At 37.5% G+C, this 21933-nt stretch overlaps 2 protein-coding genes across 2 annotated transcripts; one reads left to right on the top strand and one right to left on the bottom strand.

Annotated features, from left to right (window-relative positions):
• Positions 1-2160: 2160 nt before the first annotated feature.
• On the bottom strand, positions 2161-10219 carry dhodh (dihydroorotate dehydrogenase). The gene is made up of 9 exons (XM_015025561.1): positions 10121-10219; positions 8125-8337; positions 7832-8031; positions 6664-6746; positions 6141-6328; positions 4882-4995; positions 3926-4079; positions 3681-3840; positions 2161-2990 (listed from the first exon to the last, which is right to left on the bottom strand). Exons 1-9 carry the CDS (start codon positions 10136-10138, stop codon positions 2921-2923), a joined length of 1200 nt encoding a protein of 399 aa, XP_014881047.1. The 5' UTR covers positions 10139-10219; the 3' UTR covers positions 2161-2920.
• A 363-nt stretch (positions 10220-10582) lies between these two features.
• On the top strand, positions 10583-21754 carry pkd1l3 (polycystic kidney disease 1-like 3). Its single transcript, XM_015025560.1, has 23 exons — positions 10583-10960; positions 13080-13205; positions 13363-13388; positions 13474-13507; positions 13639-13709; positions 13821-13883; positions 13964-14119; positions 14212-14318; positions 14389-14512; positions 14597-14716; positions 15277-15496; positions 15577-15758; positions 15859-16089; positions 16207-16308; positions 16704-16882; positions 17021-17167; positions 17271-17473; positions 18095-18282; positions 18357-18489; positions 18807-19002; positions 19078-19297; positions 19452-19536; positions 20826-21754. Exons 1-23 carry the CDS (start codon positions 10639-10641, stop codon positions 20870-20872), a joined length of 3282 nt encoding a protein of 1093 aa, XP_014881046.1. The 5' UTR covers positions 10583-10638; the 3' UTR covers positions 20873-21754.
• Positions 21755-21933: the final 179 nt, after the last annotated feature.

Genomic DNA, 21933 nt, shown 5'->3' with positions numbered 1-21933 from the left:
CTGTGTATGTTTTCATGGTTCTGTTGTCTGAGATAAGCCTCCCCCACAGAATGGCGCCGACAGAGTTGAAGGCTCTGATTTCTCTGATACTCTTTTGTTGATGGCAACATAGGATGCGTTTCGAAACAAGCAAACAAACAAACAAAAAAAAATCCATATAAACAAAATCTGGTGGTACCTGGTGCTGTAAATCAAAAATGCAGCAGAGGCTGGTCTGATTGTCCTTACAGCCACTGGTGGCATTCGGTGAATGTCACTAGCAGAAAGTTCTGCACAGAGTTCAGCTTATGAATCCAAGACTATTGATGCGGCCAGAGTCTGGCAATCACTAATGATGTAACAGATCTTCTTAATGGGTGGGGTTAATGTGCAGACCAGATTTCGTAACAGTCCATCCGACTCTTAATGAGACTCTTCCCAGTGTTGACCTCATCCTGCAGTAAATGTCATCAAATTACCAGAATTAGAAACCACTGGAGGCTTGAGGAATCTGGAACAGTTTTCTGGTTAATCATATTGTCTGGATTCCTCATGACTGCCAGCAACATATTCAGAAATATTCAAAAGATTTAGAGGCTGAAATTGTGTTTCTTCTACTCAATGGGAAAAAAAAATCAAGGGGAAAAACAAAGCACATTATGTGATTTACAAGCATGTTGAACCATCTTTTCAGTATCAGTTCTGTCAAGTGATTTCTTTATGACTTCAATCACTGCACAATCATTTTTCTCTCTCTTGTCTTACAATAGCACTCAACTTCATTCAGGTTTGCAGACATTTGTTTTTACACCCCACCCCAACATTTTAGTCAGGTTGACATCTGGAAATTTTTCATCCATTCTGTTGCATATTTGTTGTTTTTTTTGGGGGGGGATATCGCACTATTGATTACCTATTTCTCTGTTTCAATGCCTCAGACCTGATATTAGAAGGCTCTTGTATTATTAATACGACAGAGCAGCATTTCTCAATGCTGGTCCCCAGAGCCCACTGACGTCCATGTTTGAGGTGCTTCAATCCTGTCTCATACCTGAATTACATGAGTGGGCAATCAACTTAATTTTTGCAGCGCTTACTGATGAGGCAGTGAAATCAGTTCAATCAGGTGAGCTGAGCAGAAGCACATCTACAACATGAATGACTGGCGAAATTTAAGAAGAAACGGCTTTAAGAGTTACGCAAGAGAAATGATACAGTGAACCTTTCGTTTCCTGCTAGCTCTAAAATTCAAAGCCAAGTGAGGCGCCCAGGGACAGGAGCTGTGCGGTCACCACTGTTACCTCGGAGCAACGACAGAAGTTATTTGAGGAACCCGTACATCCAAGTGGCCAACAGTTCAGAAAGTTTTGCTTCCCCTCCTCTTCTGACACCACATATGGGATGAGTCGGTCTGGACTTTGCCTCAGGAGAGAAAGAAGCAGCTCACAGCTGATCCTCACAGCCTTGCTGCCTTCACAGGCAGCTACTAATAAATATAACCTATTCTGGGCACTTTTTGAGCATTTCAATGTTGATAAGTGATAAAAAGTGCCAAGAATATTTCTTAGAGCAGCCATCTGCTCCAATTATCTGGACATGAAAACACACAGCTATGTGCGGACTTCCTTTGTTGCTGCAAAGTCATCTTAAAAATACTCACGTGTAACAATCACTCAGTCAGCATTCATGTACATTTACTGATGTTCCATGACACACACAAAGGAAAGAGACTGCTTGAAAGACAGCGGCGGGAATTACTAACTCTTTCAAAGATCACAGCTTCAAACAGGCTGTATCATCTAAACTGCCCTTTATTGAACCCACAATGAATTGGCTCAGGAACCAGAAAATTTAGAAAATCAGGGGTGGACAATTAGGTGGACATAAATATCAAGTTTAGTACCAATACTGGGCAGAGTATAAAAAATGGAAATGACAATTCCACCAAATCAACCACTAACTTATAAATCACTGGATGGCTTTGCACCAAAATACATTATAGGTCTGTTGTTGTTTTTATCAACCTTCCAGACCACTCAGGTCTTCCAGCTCAAGACTTTGCATCCCCAGAACCAGAACCAAACATGGAGAATCAGCATTCAGGTTTTGTGCTGCACTAATCTGGAACAAACTTCCAGAAAAAGAGTTTATTAAAATCAAGGCTGAAAAACCCACAGCTGCCTTTGACTATTCATGTTTATTTACTGAAACATCAATTTTAGTATGTTGTCCAACTTTTCTTTTGTTTCCTTTCCTTGTTTATGCTCCTGATACGTACACTTATGTTTTCATCATTTAAAGCACTGAATTGTCTAGTTGTTGAAATGAATGCGTCTTGCCTGGAATCAGGTTTGCAGCACTTAATCTCAAGCAGGTGTCACATGAATGCCAAGAACAATATGAATGAGATTTGGACTTCAATGCATCAGAAATACATCAAGTTCTTACACTTCTATAGCTGCAGCAACTGACAGCAATGCAAAGAAAAAAAAAAACATGTCAAAATTTGGGTTAAAGTTTAAACTGTATTTAATAATTCAATCAAGTTTTAAGGTTTTAGCCAAACGTCGTGTTTGGCACATTATGTTCTTTACACAAACAAAAATATCTAAACCATTAAAAATCTGTTTAAGCACTTTGGTGTTTTCATGCATTTTAAAAACACAAACTTCTGTTACATTGTAACAAAACATGACCTGCTGTAACCAGGTTACAGATCAGCTTTACAGTACAGTAACCAAAACAAAATATTCAAATATTAAGATATTGTACTGAAAATATAAGATGGAATATAAAAACAGATGATTTATTTGCCACCTTAATAATCAGAATGGACTAATGAACAATCACAATAAATTTGAATTTATCACAGAAACTTGATTGTGTTGATTTGATGGAGAAGATGGCAGCTACATGTGCTGCAGCGTCTTAAGAGGGTTTGCTAAGATTTTCTCTCTGATTCCCTGTGATCTGCTCCAACAGCCTCAGATACACAGCTGAAACCTTGATCTCTAAACAAAGAAAAGAAGTATTAGTAATAGTAATAGAAAACCCCTTTATACTGCTTCAGCTACTGAAAAGGTAACTAACAACAACCAAATAATAGACAGGCGTCAATAAATGTTTCACATACATAAAAGCATGCAAGAAGATTGTGTAATCCAGTGGTTCCCAAACTTTTTCTGGGCCCCCCCTATGGATTACAAATAGCAGTCTAGTTGAACGACGTGTGTGTGTGTGTGTGTGTGTCGGGGGGGCGGGGGGGAAGAAGAGGATACTTAGAAACTCCCTGTCTCTAACTACAGCCTACAGGCTACTTGTTAAGCTTGTGTTTCCCTATAAAGTGTTCTGAATTACGTGAATGGTGCTATGCAAAGTAACTTGCATTGCCTTGATATATAGAGGTGGAAGATTTGTTTTGAAATACTATTATATTTTTATTCATGCCTTGGAGTTGCACTGTTTGATCAGCCCACCTCATGCAGCCCCAATATGCATCCTTTCAAACTCCACCAAATATCTCCTTGCAAATCAAATCATTCACACACTCATCGCTTGTGTGCAGCTATACTGTCAGTCTCATCGTCATTTGATGTATGATGAATTTTTCTCAGTCATTTAAGCTAAAACCACATCATCCTAAATGACTGATGTCAAAAACTTGCTTGGTATTGTTAATTTTGGTACATGTTCATACTCACTTAAGAAGTTGCTCCAGTTCTCGCTTTATCTTCGTCACCACGGGGGGACCCTGATAGGTCAAGGCAGTATAGAGCTGAACCAGTGAGGCGCCAGCCCGGATCTTTTCCATCGCATCCTGCCCGCTGGCCACGCCCCCAATTCCAATGATCGGCACTTTACCTAAAACCAAACAGAGCTTCCCTTCATGTATGCTCTCTTTACTCTAAGAGGGACATTAAATGGAGAAAACGATGCAGACAGCAACCTTTGGTTAGATTATACATTTCTCTGACAGTCTTAGTGGAGAGGTCTTTGAGGGGCTGGCCACTCAGCCCACCAGCCTCAGACCTTTGTGGGTCTTTAAGCGTTTCTGGCCTGGACACCGTGGTGTTAGACACCATCAAACCGTCTACTCCCAACTGCGAACACAGAGAAAAGATGACAGGACGTAAGCGGTGTGTGTTCCTGCATCGCTGCAGAAATAAGCGGTAAAAGGACAAGGACGATATTTACCCATAAACTTCATCACATCATTAAATTAAAAGTTCAAAGCTGGTTTTTAGTTAAAGACGCAATATTTTAAAAGTTTAACAAACTTTCAATAAAACCTTTCAAAGATCTTTTCAGTTTCTCATGACCGTGAAACTTCGTAATATGTTTATTTAATCAAGAGTTGCTCTAAATTAGTTTAAATATGGTCTGAATATTTAAAAACATGTTCTATTTGACTTTTATGAATTCAAATAAATTAACGTTTAAACATTTTATTCAGTGTGTTTATTTGATTGTATGATCATCTTTATTTGCGTTAAATAAGTACTAAATAGATGCTGAATGGAACCAATAAACATTTTTTTTTACTATTTATTTATTACTATTAAGAACCTAATTTCTTCAGAAAAAAACTAATTAATTTGAAATGAGCACAAAACAAGCAGCAGACGTTTCATCAGCAGTACAAGTGGCTGCAGCTTTGCAAAGGGTGCGGGCAGTTTGCATGGAAACATGACACTTTAAAGACATCTCAGAAGGAAATGACCTGCTACACTCCACTGTCTTTATTACTACGAGACAACAGAAATGAAAAATAATCTGGAACAAACAACAGATTTTATGTAGCTGAATAATTTATCACATTAAACCCTATGAATACAAATTGTTTCATTTAATGATAAAAGAAATGCAAACTCCACACAGACCAACACCGAATAATGTCCAAACCTCAGTAACAACATCAGCAATGTCCTGTTTGTCCTGGGCCGAGAGGTCGGGAGCAATCTTAACCAGGACTGGAGGTCTGCGTACTTCCTGCAGAGCATCGCGCTCCTTTATGACCTGAGCAGACAGGATGAGGCGAGAAGGCAGAAGGAGCTTAAAGAACATCTCTGAAAGAAACCCTGAAAATATAAATAACCTTTTAAAAAAATCACGTATTTTAACTAGTTTCTAAACAAAAATGCTGAATTTGTTCACCGTCAGAAATAATAATGAAAAAAAAAAAAAACTAATTGAGCAGAGAAACTTATTTGTTGGAATTTCATCCCAACAGCTGTGAATAATTGGTTGATGGAAAATGCTCTAGGGCTTTCAAAGACTCTTTTAAGCAGCATAAATAGAAATACCAACAAGTTTGCATTGAGGTCATTGGCCAAAGGGCTTTTGTCACCCATGTTACTGCAGAGCAGCATTCATTAACTTTGCCCTTGAGATTCTTTTAGCTGTAAGGAAAACAATGTTTGCACCTCTTTACTACAGCACACACACACAGAGTGCGCTCTATATGAATAATGCTGAATCAATTCTGCGTCACCATCAAGCATTCGAAATAAATGAAAAAGACAGATTACAATTAAGATTACGTCAAAGCGTGGAACTGCAACAGGCTGCAGAAGATGTCAAGGTAACATGATGTAATGGCTGCGCTTGCAAATCTATACATCTGATGTTATTGAAATTGTCCTTAAACATGTTTCTGAGCAGATCAATATCCAGTCCGACTTCTACAAAAGTTAAGATCTTTATGGAGTGACGTTTTTATTCATGGTGTTTAAGAGATGAGCAATTACATCTAAATTATAAAATAGTTTTTGTACAAACACCCACTGTTAGAAAGTAGTTTTAACAAAAAGTCATAACCATTCATACCTGCATGGGACCTTTTGACCTTGTTTTGGTCACAAGGTGAGAGTGGTGTGTGCAGCACTTTAGAAATTATTTTCTAAGTTTGTCAGTGAATAAAATACTATAAAATATAAAATAACGAGGCAGTTCAGGCATAAAACTGTGATTTTATTAATCATCAAGAGCAACAGCTTTCAAGTAGAACTCCATGACATCAGGAAAACAAGCAATAATAGTAATACCAGTGTTTATTATTGCAATAATAATATCACAAGCAAAAATTCATAATTAATTTCAACCTAATAATCCCTGGAGTTTTCTTTCCTGGTCATAAAAATCAAACATCCGGCGAGTCCTACCGTGCGTAAAAGCTGCCGGAGCTCAGTCTTCCCCTGCAGATCTCGCAGGCCTGGCGTATTGGGGCTGCTGACGTTGACCACCAGGTAGTCAGCGAGCGGACCCAGAGCTCTCACCCCCTCCGTGTAATCTGCTGATGCATCCTGGGAAAGCTTGTTCTTCCCCAGGTTGATGCCCAGGGGAAGGCCAGCTGTAAACAAAAGAAGCACGAGCAGACACACAAACAGCAAGGTTCAGGTAAACACACACACACAGCTTGGATCATTGCAGAGGCAGAGAGAGCTGATGCGCTAAATGAGCTGCGAGCAACAAAACGTGAGACAAGGTGAGGTCAGGAACATTTAAATGCAGCAAAAATTAGAAAGAACAGTTGAATTTCCTCTTAACCTCTTCCGACACAATCTAGTGATTAAAATCCCAACATCTTGTGTCAGTAAAACATTAATTTGCTTTGCTGCATTTGTGTTTCTTTAAGTATAATTGAAATACTTACAGCATAACCTACGGACCATGAGACGTACTCACTGTTACTGCGCTTTTGCTGCGTTTCTCCTCTGGCCTTCAACCTTGTGTGGACCTCTGCCAAACCACAGCTGTTGAATCCGTACCTTGACAAAAGAAATGCACAAGACATTCACAACACCAATGACCTAAAGTCTAGTTTATTATTTTACTACCTTAGATCTATTCAGGTTAAAATGACTAGTCACATTAATCATGATGAATCGATTACTAAAATAATTGCCCACATATTTAGTAATCAATTAACTGTTAACTGGAGCATATAGAGTCAACAGAGATAATTTGCTGAAAAAAATAAAATTAAGTCGAAACTCTACAAAAAATAGAAAAAATTTTGTTTTAAACACATTTGTCTTTGTCTGTAAACATGTTTAACCATAATTCCTCAAATGAAAGTTTTAGCTTCACCTGGTTCAAATTCTGTAAAAATAAATAAATAAATAAAAAATTAAATCTCCTATAAAGCATCTTTTGCTATCCAATTACTAATTGGTTAATCCAAAGAATAGCCAACAGATTAGCTCTACACTGTATTGACGTTAAGTCAAGAAAAAAAGCTTTTCAGACGTTAGAAGTATTTTTTTTAGCTCCAGATGCATCCTTTGCTACAAATGGTCAAGTGTGCACTAAAGGAATGCGATGTTACTGCATATTTTCTTATTTAAAAAATAAACTGATTTCTTTATTTGCATTTTTAATGCATTTCTAAGATTGCGTAAAAAGGCTTAAGTGGCTAAATGAAAGATTTGCAGAATGTGCCACTTTTTTTAATAGTTACCTGCAGCCCAATATCTATATGTGAATCACTGATATGGATCCGGTCCTTAAGCTGTACACAAGAAGTGGACCACTATATCTCCTCTTATATCTCCTGTTATTTAAGTTTTATGAACTGAAATTTTAAAAGCAAACTACACAAAATCACATTTTGTACAGAATTTAATAAGCTAAAAATGTTTGATGAATAACCAAGCTCATTTTTCTGTATTTGTGCCCAGCACAGATTCAACTGACTTTATTCAATAATGGTCATTACATGAACACATGTGAAATCTGTAAAACACAGCTCAAATCAGAGTCTACTTAGTTAAATCTATACTGTCCTGTATAGATCTAAGTAAGGGGATAAAATGCACAAAGAGAATGCAGTTTAATGCCTTTCCAAACATACCTGTTAATAACCGCCTGATCTTCAGGGAGTCGAAACACGCGGGGTTTAGGATTTCCCTCCTGAGATTTTGGTGTGATCGTGCCCACTTCAACGAAACCAAACCCCAGTTTGTACAAGCCGTCCACAGCCTCGCCATGCTTGTCGAATCCTGCCGCAATCCCAACAGGGTTTTTGAACTTCAGTCCAAACACATTCACTTCCTGTAGACACACAGCAACAAACAGAACAGCGTTCGATTAATCTCTACGGGAAGAGTCCGGTTCAGAGAGGAGACATTGAAGTTACTTGCTTACCAGTGATGTCGGGTCCTGGTAGCGGTTCAGAGGAACCAGACCCAGTCCTATCATCTTCACTGACAGTACATGTGCTGTTTCTGGGCCCACAAGCCTCTGCAGCAAAGGCATCAGCTGGTTGGCATAGAAGCGCTCATCTCCAACAACAGTGAGGTACGAAGCAAACAAAAGACTGCCCGAGCTGATGACCTTCACCGCCTCTTTGAGCTGCTTCTGTTGATGAAACCATGAAAAAAAAAAAAAGATTAAAATAGTTGTGTTTAAACTGTTTGTAATTAGGTTACAAAAATTACCTTATTTGTGGTGATTTGTTTTCTGCATTGAGCTAAGAAAGGAATACCGACTGATGTACAAGTGACTAAATAACAAACACAAGTGAAGCCGATGCCACTCAGATGTCAATCTCTAAGGTTGTTATCTGTTATTGAATAAATACGCCAGAGAATATGGAAACACAATAATCCACTTGTTCTTGCTTGATGAGCATGTTTAGTGTCAACTTTAAACAGCTCCAAAGTGATGTAAACATTTTGTATTCTCAAATATCAGAAAAATATGTATATATCATCCTAACCATTTTTAGGAGGTTTTATTATTGTGTAATGCATTCAAGAATTTGCCACACCTGATTATCCTGAATTAAAAATAAGGCTATTTTAAGTCATTTCAGTTGAAGTAAATTATATATCATTTAATAGTTTCCCTTAATCAATATGTACAAAATATGTACTGAACCATGACTTCAAAAAGCAAAGTTGGGATTTTAGTAAACATTTAAGCTCCATACACACATTAGTTGAATTGACTTGTTATTGGTTGCCTGTTCGGTTCAGACACAACATTGGGTCACATGTGAGAGTTAAATGATGACGACACAAAAATAAGAGATTTTTTTAAAATTCAGAAGATGGTCATGTATTGAGATAGAGATGCATCAATCACGCTTGAACTTTGCTTGTACTGATTTACGGTTTTCTTTGAGGCCTGATTTCCTTTTTCAGACTTATTGTACGAACTCAAACTGAAGAGGAAAATGTGTTGTACGTTTTTTTTTTTTTTTCACGTTCATGCATCAACCATGACCTGATTTATTTATTTATTTATTAAAAATGTCATTTGGTCAGATTATGGGCAGAAAAATTTTGTAGCTCTTAGTTTTTATGCATTTAATGGATTGGGGAGGGGAGGAATTTTGATGTTTCAGTGTTTGACTCACTGATCAACAGTCAGAGATGAGCTGAGGAATGTCTGTTGATTGATTGGCGCATCTCTAATCACTTGTTTTAAAGTCCAAAGGATACTGTAGAAGAGCCAACAGAAAGCCTGGAGAAATACTCATTAAGACTTCTTACAATGTTATATATATATATATATATATATATATATATATATATATATATATATATATATATATATATATATATATATTTCAAGCTGAAGGCATAATTTAGATTTAGCAAATAAAAAACACTCAAATGAGTCTTTTCTGTTGGACTACTGCCTCTTTAAAAAAAACACACTGGTTATATTGTCAAGTTTTGCTTGTACTTTTGCTTTAATGTGCCTCATGATAAATAATAAATAGGAAACTATTCAAAAACGTCTTGATAAGTGGAAGAAAAACCTTCAGCAATTATTTTAGGACTGGTAAAAGTGCTGGTTTCCATGAAGAGTACTGGAAGAAAAAGCGCAAAAGAAATGTGAGAAATAAAAGGAGTGTGTTGACATATCTTGTTTTTCTCTCAGTCATGGCGAATAGCGTCTCTTACCTTTAATTTTCACCAGGCTGAACAAAATTATAGCTATATAAAAGCAGCAAAATAAACTTGGGTAACTTGTGCTCTTGTTAATAGTCAGCGACAGAAATTAATGGCTGTGTTTATTGTTTAGCTCCTGCTGTAGAGCTAAGAAACATAGCGGGGACACGGAACGGCATGTAGTTCAGGAACATCTAATTCAATGAAAAATCACGTTTTGCTACATTGTGCAAATTTACCTTCAATCGTCCCGCCATGGAGGAAGCTGCGTTACAGCATTAAAGGACACCGTGTTGTTATTTCCTATATGTTACACAAACTCTCACGCTTCCTCCACATCTTCTCGCGATACTTACGTCACAAGGCCAAAATTTTGATACAACCAAGAAAGGGAGCAGATTTACATAAAGTACACAGACTGTTTATTATTATTATTATTATTATTATTATTCGTAAGCGTTATAAATGCCATACACACCGTACTGACAAACAACATATGTTGGCTAAAATTATAAATTATGTTCAGAACATTTTATTGGTCTACTTAAGGAGCGAAAACTTGACTCAACTTGAGTGACATCAAGCAACTCCTTCACTTTGCATCTTGTTTGAGTGGCTGCACTGATTTTCCTAAAGTACTAAGGACATATGCAGAGTGCTTTTTTTTCCTGGAGGAAGTTTTCTCATTTTCATATGAAAGACTGAAGGCACCAAGCTCAGTAGAAGGTCCAGCCACAGGGCCAGCAGCACAATAGACATGTTACTCCAAACTTTTATCTTGCTGTGGATCTCCTATGGACACCTGTCTTTAACCGAAAAGTGTGAGACCTGCCCAGACGGCGACCTGACAGCATCATGCGAGTTTGTTTGGCAAGATGTCTGCTTGGAGTTTGTGGAGGAGTCAAAAACTTGGTACGAAGCAAGGAGCAGCTGTAAGGAGAGAGGAGGGAAGCTGCTGAATGTGCTGAATAGCCCAATCCAAATGTTCCTGAGCAACACTACCAGAGAGAAAAACACCAGCAGCTTCACCTGGTGGGTGGAAAAAGGGTTCCAAGCACATCACAGGGATCCATCCCCAAGTGAGTCAAATTATTTCACTTCTCTGTAACTTATTACAATTGCAAACAAATGTTGCTTTACATCTTTTGTTTAGTCTAGCCTTCACAAAAAAAGTTATGAAAAATAACCTCTTCAAATTGGTTTGCACATGATCAGTTAGTTTTGTCAAGAAAAAAATGGTGTGAACTACATCTATGGTCAAAATAAGTAATTTTGTCCTTACCAGGTTGTAAAAGTACATACACCTAATCTAACCTCAAGTGTTTAGTGGCTCCACAAGCTCTACATGGTCATTATTAATTTAACACAAATGAAGACAAAGATGTAAAATTTATTATATAAAATAAATTAAACCTAACCTAAGAGATTATAGACACAGTAAAGTGGCTGTCTTCTCTTTTGGGAGGTGCATCTGAAGATTTCATTTGAATTCTTATCATCAAGGCTGCAACAACATCTTCATTTAAATAGTTTTGAATACTTTTCCCCTGTTAAAGATAAAGGTCCTTAAAAGAAATAATTGAAAAAGCACCCAACTTCTTTATAAACTGAACAAAACACAGGGCATATTATTCTGAAGTTGCTGAAAAACAATCTGAGTAAAGAGAAGCTGATGAAGCAACATAGTAGAAATGACTTTATATTTCATCTAAGCTACACATAAATCTGTTTGAAAAGCAAAATAATGAAAGACGTCCAGATTAGAATTGCATGCATACATAATTGTATTTGAGCAATCTACGGAGTTGATCAACCAAACCTGGTTTGGTTTGGTTGATCAACCAAACCTGGTTGATCAACTCTATCTTTTTATTCTGGTTGATTTTAAAACAACACAAGAGCATAAAGAGTACACTTTTCCTCATCTATTACATGATCATGAATAGTTGCCTAGAAGAAACAGCAATAACAAAGATGCCAACACATGTTCGGAAGAACTGCTTTTCTTAAAATAACACACCTAGCTCTTTAAGATTGTCATGTAAAACTACTTATAAGCAGTTTCAGATCATGATCTTGAATTTTATTACAAATTATAGTCATAAAACCTGGAACTCAAAAACATTGGAGGTGTTTTATGATGTTCTTTTTTTTTTTTACCCAGTAGGAATGTCTGACAAATGAGTAACTGAACACTTACCCTTTCAGTATTAATTTCCATACCCCATTAAGGATGCTGGACTTTTAATTAATTTAGGGTTTTATTAATTTGCAGTCTTATTCAGTTTTGACCATGAGTCAAACTGAATAACCAGCTTGGAGATGTCTTGCAATTTCTTCAACAACCAATTGGTTTGTTTATATTTGCTACTGCAAGAAAATGTAAATTTGTGATTTCAAAATAAGTTTGAAAAAGTTGCTCAAACTTACTTTGGCTTGACCAGGAGTCTTTTTCATTCATATTTTATACGAGCACAAACATAAATCAGACCCACAGTCAATAAAAACAAAGTGAAATATTCAACTAAATTAAATAAAGAAATTGTTTGTGGTTATTTTCTTATCCTATTTCTTCAGATAGATTAGGCAGAGAATTAACTTGTTGCACAATGATGACATACATATGGTTGTGAAATTATTTGTTTGCTGTCAAAATATTAATATAGTGTTAGTAAATTTTGAGGTTGGAAGGCCTCTTTGCCATGCCATTGCCTCTATAGTTCCCTCACATTCAAGTTGGGACTCCGGCTGGAGCGCTCCAAAACATACAAATTACTTCCAGTCAGACAAAATATGTTGGTCAGATTAAACAATTACTTTAAATCCAAATCTGCCAGGAGCATATTGTTAAACTGAACTGTTTTATTTTTTAAACAGGTAGTTCAGAGTACTCTTAGACCAAGCTGGTAATCTTTTGCTTGTCCTCTACCTCTGGTGGAAGATCTACACATGGGGAAAACTCCGACCCTCTTTTAATGAGCTTAATGAGTTAATGAGAGTTAGATTTAATAATTTGCCTCTTCCTTCTCCTTTCTGACATAGTAAGATTAAATTGTTTTATGCTAACATATGTTGTTTAAATGTTCCAAATAATTATCTCATTCATTTATTCAAATTGTATTTTGTGAAAAGCATAGAGTAAAAGGTTTTGTTCTTCGGGCCCGTCCAGAAATTTATGACTATTGTTTGTTCTGTCAGATCTTAAGAGGTTAAAAACAGAAAAAGGGGAAGTTTTAAAGGAACTCTGCACATACATGAAGCTGAATCCTCCTCGGCTCCTAACGTCTGACTGCAGCAAGAGACGAGGATTTCTCTGCACACATAGTATGTGGAGGCAACCCGTCAAATCTTTTCTTTATATCTGCTTTTTATCTCTTTCCTTTCATGTCTAAAAAAGAAGTAAAATGTAATTATCAAAATTTTTTTATTTGCTTCGGTGCTGTACTTAACATCCCAATATGTGTAAATTCTTTATTTAAAGCTTCAACATCTCCATCAGATTTACAGGTAAGATATAAATCTCACTCTAAATGTAAAAATCGATGGGGACCAGTTTTAATGTCCTTTTCTTTTGTTGGTATTTTCTCTTTAGAATGCAAAAACCTCCAGTGATGCCGCTAGGCCTCGTAAGTTAATCACTTAAATTGCATCTTACGGAAATAGTGGTAGGCTGCGTATTTGTGTGTTGTTTATACATCTGGCTAATAAATAAATAAATAAATAAATAAATAAATAAATAAAGGTATTTTTATTTCAGGGACCAAAAGGGATCTCAGTAATTTGGATCAAATGATACAAAATGTCAACGACATTACTAATCTACTAACGGTGAGGCAAGCCACAAATGTGACATTAAATGAATAAAGTAATTGAGTTCTTGAGTTAAAAGTACAAATATTTCCATATTACATGAAAAAATATGCTATGTTTCTGAGGTAGAAGGCAGAAGAATCTCTGACATACATGGAAACAATGGCAGGAGAACCTTCTATTGAAAACAGGGTAAGATCTTTTCTTTCATCATAATCAATATCCTGTTGTCTTATGTTGTGTTAAGCTTTGTCCATTTCCCCTTTTCACAGAACAAATTTATTGAATATTTGTTGAAAGGCACAAAAATTCTGAACGTTAAGTTTGCTAGAAATAATCCTGCTACCATCGACTCCATCATCAAGTGTAGCAATGCCATGTTGCGTCTGGCTGTACAAGAATGTGATTTTGATTACAACCAAAATAAAGTAAGTTACTGTCACCATTAAACACATGGACACTGTGTTACCCTTTTTCTCGGCTTTTAAAGTCAGATGGTATTGCTTTCTCCTTTCACCAGCAATTTTTTGACAATGTATTGGAGCTCATTAAAACAGCTTCTCTGTTGCTTGTGTATGATACACCAAGAGTCACCAGGACCCCGTTAGGAAGTATCATAACAAGCACGTAAGTTTCTTCTCCACTTTCTTACTTTTGTCTTATATAATTGGACTAAATTTGATTTCCCTTCAATCAGGTACAAACCTGAGGAGCTCGGCAATGCAGTGCTGGGTTCACAGGAAGACGGCGGGTTCGTCAAGCTCCCTTCATTCTCAGCAATGCAATCAACCATTGGGAAGTACGAAAATGTCATTGCACAGGTCTGTGTGAGTTACTGTCACAAATTGGGTTTTTAAAAATATTTAAAAAAAATATTTATAACCGAGATTGTCTCTCATTTTTAGATGGCTACATTCTCAATCAACCCCTACCCCTCTGCAAACATATCAGGAAATATTTGCAACTTTATGCTCAGTGATGGAAAATCTGAGATTAAGCTGGAAAATCTCTCAGAGATGGTTGAGGTACAACCAATGTGGAAAAAAAAGTTTGTCATTAAAGAACAATGTTTATGTTTTGACCTCAAGAACTAAGCGCATTACAGAGTCACAATTATTTACGTGAAGAATGATAGAAGTATTTCAAATGTTATCTCCCCAAAGCTACACTTTTTCAAATGGTTTGGCCAGTATCACTGCCTGCCAGCAAACTCAGAGGTTTAAAGCTTTACAACGTGTTTACAGAAAATCCTCTGAGGTTTTTGAGATTAGAGATACTTTAAAATAATAGGAATCTGATTTGGGGAAAGAATACATTAGATTTTTAAACAAAGTAAAGATACTGAGAGAGTTATCTGCAGCAGCCAAACTATTGACAATAGCTCCCTCAACAGAATCCACCATAAAATAAAACTTAAACTATTTCTTTAAATTTTCAGAGATTCCCTTCATATCTACAAAAACACAGTACTTCTGAAACATGAAACTATTCTTGTCAAATCATTTTGTATTTGAAGCCTTTTGTTAAACACATAAGACACTTCATCCTAATGGTTCTTATCATGAAAACATGTTTTCTGCCTCAGATCTTTTTGGACCGCCTCAATAATTCAGCTCTGACCAGCTCCACTGTCGTGTTGACTAAGGACACAAAGTCGGTGTCTCAGATCAATGTCTCTGACACCGAGATGACCATATTATTTAACGTCGAACCAAGCATCAACGTGACCCTGGCTGTTTTCTTGTCTTATGAATCACCTCCCAACTCCACATATTTCCACAACTCAACCATTTTGAGCCACTCAGGTAACCATCACTAGCACCTATACTAGGCTTTGCTCTTTGTGATTGAGATTTGATGACAGACTGATATGTTTTGGCTTCAGAGGACTATCGCTGGTTGATTACCCCTGAGATGCTACGGAAGACATCAGGGGCTTGGTATGTGGAAGTCAGGCTTGTGAATTTCACGCTGGAAACAGAAGTGACGCTGAACATCAACACATACCTTACCAGGTGCCTTTACTGGCACATTGAGAATGAGGAGTGGAGCGACAAAGGCTGCAGGGTACCCACATTGTTTTGGACTTTCATGTGCACTTATATTTTTGGGTTAGCAGTGGATACACCGCCTACTAAACAGGGGTGCGTATTTTTCTGTCATGCAGGTGGGAGAGAAAAGCACTCCGGAGCTGACACACTGTCTGTGTAACCACCTGACTCTCTTTGGGAGCTCCTTCTTTGTGATGCCAAACTATGTTGATGTGTCTCGAACAGCGGAGCTGTTTGCCACAGTGAATGAGAATTACGTGGTTTTGGCCCTGCTGTGTGCTTTCTATGGTCTTTACCTGGTCACACTGCTGTGGGCTTGCTACGCTGACCGCAGAGCGAGCTCTAAGGTCAGACATCTAACATTTGTGCTTCTCCTTTTTCACCATGAATGTTATTAGTTGAATAATTTCTGTTCTTTCTACAAATCTAATTGTATTCACTGTAATGTATTCTATATCTGTCAGAGGAAGATAACTCTGTTGGAGGACAATCACCCAGGAACTCATTACAACTATCTGATCGGGATCCAGACGGGACATCGCAGAGGCGCCGGCACTTCTGCTAACGTAAGACATTTCAGTTTACAGAATTAGAATTTAATTTTATTATTAACACAAGTACAGACTTCCCTTCTTCACTTAACATATTTTATTTTCTGGCCAAGCAGGACACTACTTATTTACTTGTAAATATTTATTTGCTTTATTGTCACCCTCTCCATAATTACTCTACCCTATTACCAAGCACAGAGTTAGCTTTTATCACCAGCTTATCCAGTTGCTTGATGTCCTTGTGCTTCAGACTGCCTTTCCAACACACTGCAGCATAAATTAGAGCACTAGATAACACACTTGGACAGAATATGCACAGCCTTTCCTTGCATGCATGAAAAGATCTATTATGCGGAACACTGATATGTCATTCCAGTGCTATTCCATCAGTCCTCGTTGCTGTCCTGCAGGTCACAGTGAAGCTGATTGGCACAGAAGCAGAGAGTACCATACACACCCTGACCGATCCAGAAAAACCGGTGTTTGAGAGAGGATCTTTTGACATGTTCCTTTTGTCCACACCCTACCCACTGGGAGAACTGAAAAACCTTCGCCTGCAGCATGACAACTCAGGAGGTCACCCGTCATGGTAACAGAGGCTGAGCCGTTCGAACATTAAACCTTTCTGTCTCATCTGTACTAAAACACAAATGAAGAAACAACTGTTACTAGTAGTTGTTTTAGTCTCTACCTAAAACTCCGTTTCATATTTTTCCTCACATGTAAGGTATGTCAGCAAAGTGACCATACAGGACCTTCAAAATAAAAATGTTTGGCATTTCTTCTGTAACTGCTGGCTGAGCTCTGACCAAGGAGACGGAATGACCAAGAAAACCTTCAATTCTGCAAAAAGCAATGAAATCGCAAGTTTCAGGTAAGAATATGTTGTTCACACTGAAGATATAATCCCTAACTTTTGACGGAGCTAGGTTTAACTGTTCTGTTTTTATTTTTTTATCCTTCTCTTTTTTGGTCAGGAATATTTTCCAGAGCCGAACATCGACTGGTTTCAGGGATGAACACATCTGGGTGTCCATCGTGGATCCCCCGTCCCGCAGTCCTTTCACCCGAGCTCAGCGGGTTTCCTGCTGCATGAGCCTGCTCCTGTGCACCATGGCCATCAACATCGCCTTCTGGAACATTCCTGTGGACCCAAACTCTGCTGTTGTTGTTTCAATAGGTGGCTGCATAGCTTTTACCTTAAACATCTTAATGATCTTAGGAGCAAAACTTCATGCTCTTAGAAAAAATACTGCAAAAGAAATTTTTGAAAACTAATTTGAAACTAGAACCTAAGGTCACTGACACAACAATCATATTGTTTGCAATGGTATTTCCAACATCTTTGCTTAAACATGTAGCATTTTAGCCATGTAGATTTTCAGCACAAATAGGGCTACAGCAATACCACAATATTCCACAAAAAAAAAAAAAGGAAAAACGCCCTTTTTGAACTTTTCATGTTCTCTTCATTTGAGGACTGCCATATTATTTGACTTCATGGTTGTTAAAATGTTGTTCTGTGTCCATAACTACATCCAGGTTTATGGGATGCTCTGTTGGTTTCACAGCTCTTCAGTCTACTTCAGTTTAGAGTCACATCTACTTCTGTTTTCTATTCTTCATGAAGGTGGAGAAACTTTTGACTCATCTACTCATTGATCGATGCAGCCTACACAATGATTGTTAGGGACTTTATGTGGTCACAAGGAAATGTATACAAAGGTTGCTATGTAAAAATGTAAATGTAAAAAAGCTTCTATGTAAAAATGTTTTAAAATACTTCATGTTTTTGCTCCAGGATCCCTCCAGATGACTTGGCAGGATATCATGGTGGGCGTGCAGAGCGGTCTTCTCATGTTCCCCATCAATATCCTCATCATAACCATTTTCCGAAGCATCCGACCTCGCATTGTTTCAAAATCCAAAAAAGACGACCCTGATGAGATCTTCAAGCCTCCCGCTGTCTCCATACCTACTGTCCTGAATGTGAGTTTTGTTTTGTTTTGTCAAGATCAGACTAAAGTCTCTCGAGTGCAAATATTAAATTTATTTTACCGCAGGAAACTGAGAAGATGATTTCTCTGGTGAGCATGAATCCGAGGAACAAGATGCCAGAGGTTCTCAAACTGGAGGCCTCCTATGACCTGGTCCCAGCTTTGGACCGGCTTCATATCTTTATCCAGCACATGCAAGGTGTTTTTGTTTTTTTTGTTTGTTTTTTGACACAAAAAAATGTAAGAATATGGCTTATGTGAGATATGCTGAAATACATCTGCTTTTAAATAATAAAAACTAGGCCAGATTTTTAAACAACAGAAAATGAACAAAAACAAAACTGTGGCAGAGTACTTTGTTTTTTTTTGTTTGTTTGTTTTGCTTTACCAAAAAAGGTGCAGAAAAACAAATATGTTTCATCTAATATATCGGCTAGAATAAACCATATTATGTTTATAATTACAGTTCCTCAGGACTTTTCTTTACAAGCTGGTCCTTATATAAATCCTCCACAGGTGAGAGTGAGAGCGACAACCACTGGGTCTACTGCAGCAAGTTCCTCCTGGCCGGTCTGTGCCACCTCCACATGAACCTGGAAAAACTGGATGCAAAAAACTTCTCCTGTCTAGAAGAGTACCAGCGTGTTCTCAACACCACCAACCTGCTGGTTCGCAAGGCTGAGATGGTCTTCAGCAGTCACCTATCCAACTGGTTGGCCCACTTACACCACTAATTACACATTCTTTCCTATGTTTTTTCTCATTCGATTTTCTTTTTCTTGAACAGTCCTGCCCCTGTGAGGAAGAAGAAGAAGACCCCGACAGGTGTCAAGCTGCCCTGGTGGTGCGTGTTCATTGGCTGGTTCCTGTTGCTCTCCATCAGTGGGATATCCACTTACTTCACCCTGCTGTATGGCTTCCAGTACGGCAAAGAGAAATCCATTAAGTGGGTCATGTCTTTGGGTCTGTCCCTTTTTGAGAGCATCTTCATACTGCAGCCTCTAAAGGTGGGTACCTTAAAGAAAATCAGTCTTATTCAGAAACTATGACTACAAGATGTTGCACTTGTTTGGTACATACAGCCTGGAACTGATTGCCTGTATTATCTCTCGTTGAACGGATTGTTTCTGGAAGATTTTACTGCGATGCTTTTGTTCCCAGGTGATAGGTGTTGCTGTCTTCTTCGCCTTGCTGCTGAAACCTGTGGCTGTGGAGGAGACTGAAGAAGCAGCACAGGTGCTGTTAGGTAAGATAATCATATATAAGGTAGGACTTGATGCATTTGATTGGCTTTTAGAAAAATATAGTGAATAGAGCTGAAGAGTCAGCATCAGTGAGTGTTGTTTTCTTGCATGATCTGCAGTCTCTGTTTTTCAGTGTTTGTCTTTCCCGCATGAAAGAAGACAAACTATTTACTACAGTGTGCAATCAGTTTTTCTTACTTTTTGTAGTATGTTGGTATTTATATGCTAATGTAAAATAAAATATTTATTTAGAGTGATATATTAATCATTCATTAAATTTTGACTGGCATGTAAGAGTGGCTGCTGGTATGAGCAAAGCAAATGTTTTTAGCATCTTTACACTTTCAGGTGCTGCTACTGAAAAGCAACACGGTCCAACTTTACAGCATCTGCTCAGATTAGACTCAAAATGTTTTTGGATAACTTAAAGTGGAATAATAATAATAAAAAAAACTCCTTTAAAAACTCCCAGTGACTATCTGAGAGATTCTTGTAGTTTGGTTGCAGCAAAATATGTTTAAACTAATTTGTTTAATTACAGTTTGGATTGTATGCTGCTAATTGACAACAAAATGTGATCTTAAGGCAGATAAAAGACAAGAATCCAGTTCCATCTACATTCTTCTGAATTAATAGTTCACGTTAGGCCAAATCAGTCAATTTTCATCCAGCTCAGGATAAAAACCTTTGTTAAATTAGAGTTCAGTTCTGGATATAGAGTGCAATTTTTTTCCCAGCAATTTTGATCTAGATGAGAGAACAAAATATAATTTAACATTATAAATACTTTCTTTTTTTTATGTTTGCATCTTATCCTCATTTTTAAACCAGTGTGAAGGGTTAGTAGCATGATTCCTCCAGTAGGTGGGGCCGTAGTCACTTAGCCCTTTCTAAATCTGGAACCCTCACATCAAAATATTTTTGTCTAGCTTTTCACTCCAGAAAGGATGTTTTCATGATATATATAAGACTTTTATATAACTAAAAACTGAAATAGAAATCTTGTGATGGAAGAATTGGCTTTGAACCAGCCTGAGATACCTTCTTAATGCAATTTGACTTACAAATTATTTATTCATGCCTTGGTATTTCACTCCTGGTTGACTGTAGGGAGCTCTTACATAAATGTGCCTATGACACTGAAAATAAATACAATAAAATTGTTGGACAACTTTAACTGAGCAACACCATTCATGTCAGATTAACTCTCTTCAAGTGTTGTGAGTGCACACTTGGTTCCTCAGAGGGCTGAAGTGTTATGAGAGCTGAGCTGGTGTCCTCTGTTTCACAGAGCAACAGGACAGATGCAGACGCTACACCGGCAGAGATGTCCTGTGAGGATACAACACCTAACCAGACAGGCTTTGCTCTGCATGAATACAATCATCACGCCTGCTTGTCTTCAACACATGCTACTCTATAAATATCTAATAACACTTCCTGATGTTTTCCTATGTACAGAGTCTTTCTTTAGTGGGGAGTCGTAGTAAATGGGCAATGAAATGACTGGTTAAATATGTAAACATGTTGATAGCTATGTATGTCTATTTTCAATACTATAAAACAATTAGTAAGTAATAAAAATAGTTGTTTGCTCAAAGAATCATAATACAAAGTTTCACATTAGTTTGCGTAATTACATGACTTCAACTTGAACTGTTGAATTGTTTTAAATTTTTGTTGAAACAAACGTTCAATTTAAACACATTTGTTTGGGTTTAGTATGGAAATGATAGGGCTTTATAAGATGAAAGAGTAGGACAAAATAGTAAGTAACATAAAAAAAAATGCAAGATTAGATCGCAGAGACTCTTGTTCCTGTCAGCATGCATCACAGAGAGTGACTATAAATGAAGATACACAGTGGACAAGTGGGAGGGTCTGCTTATGTAATTGCACATATGGGAACTGATGGATAATTGATCGCATTTTCCATTGCACTTCTGTCCATGTAAGACATGCTGAAAGGGGGATGTTGCACTTTTTTATTATCTGTGGGTTCTAGGATTCAGTGTTTCCTTCCTCTTGAATGTTTTATGTGTGGGACTAACTAAATTTGAGTCTTTACTTTTGGTTTTCTGAACACATGTTTCTGCTGGAGACATTTTATTTTTTGTGCTAGATATTTGGGGATTTTACACCAATCACGAAGTTCTTGTTCTTCCTTTTTATTTATTGGTATTAGATGTGTGAATTTAAATAAAGCAATTTCTTCCAAATGTTTTGAGGATCATCCATCTTTTATGCTAACTAAACAGACAGGTTGTATCTCAAATGCAAGAAGACAATAGAAGAATTAAAGCAATTATAAAATGTAGATCGCATGTGTCAAACTCAAGGCCCGCGGGCCACATGTGGCCCGCCATGTCATTTTATGTGGCCCCCGCAGCATTTTATAG

Source organism: Poecilia latipinna, unplaced genomic scaffold, assembly GCF_001443285.1.
Source record: "Poecilia latipinna isolate Pla-1442-1.1 unplaced genomic scaffold, P_latipinna-1.0 Scaffold4182, whole genome shotgun sequence".
Taxonomy (NCBI): domain Eukaryota; kingdom Metazoa; phylum Chordata; class Actinopteri; order Cyprinodontiformes; family Poeciliidae; genus Poecilia; species Poecilia latipinna.
This window is presented reverse-complemented; position numbering and strand designations above follow the sequence as displayed.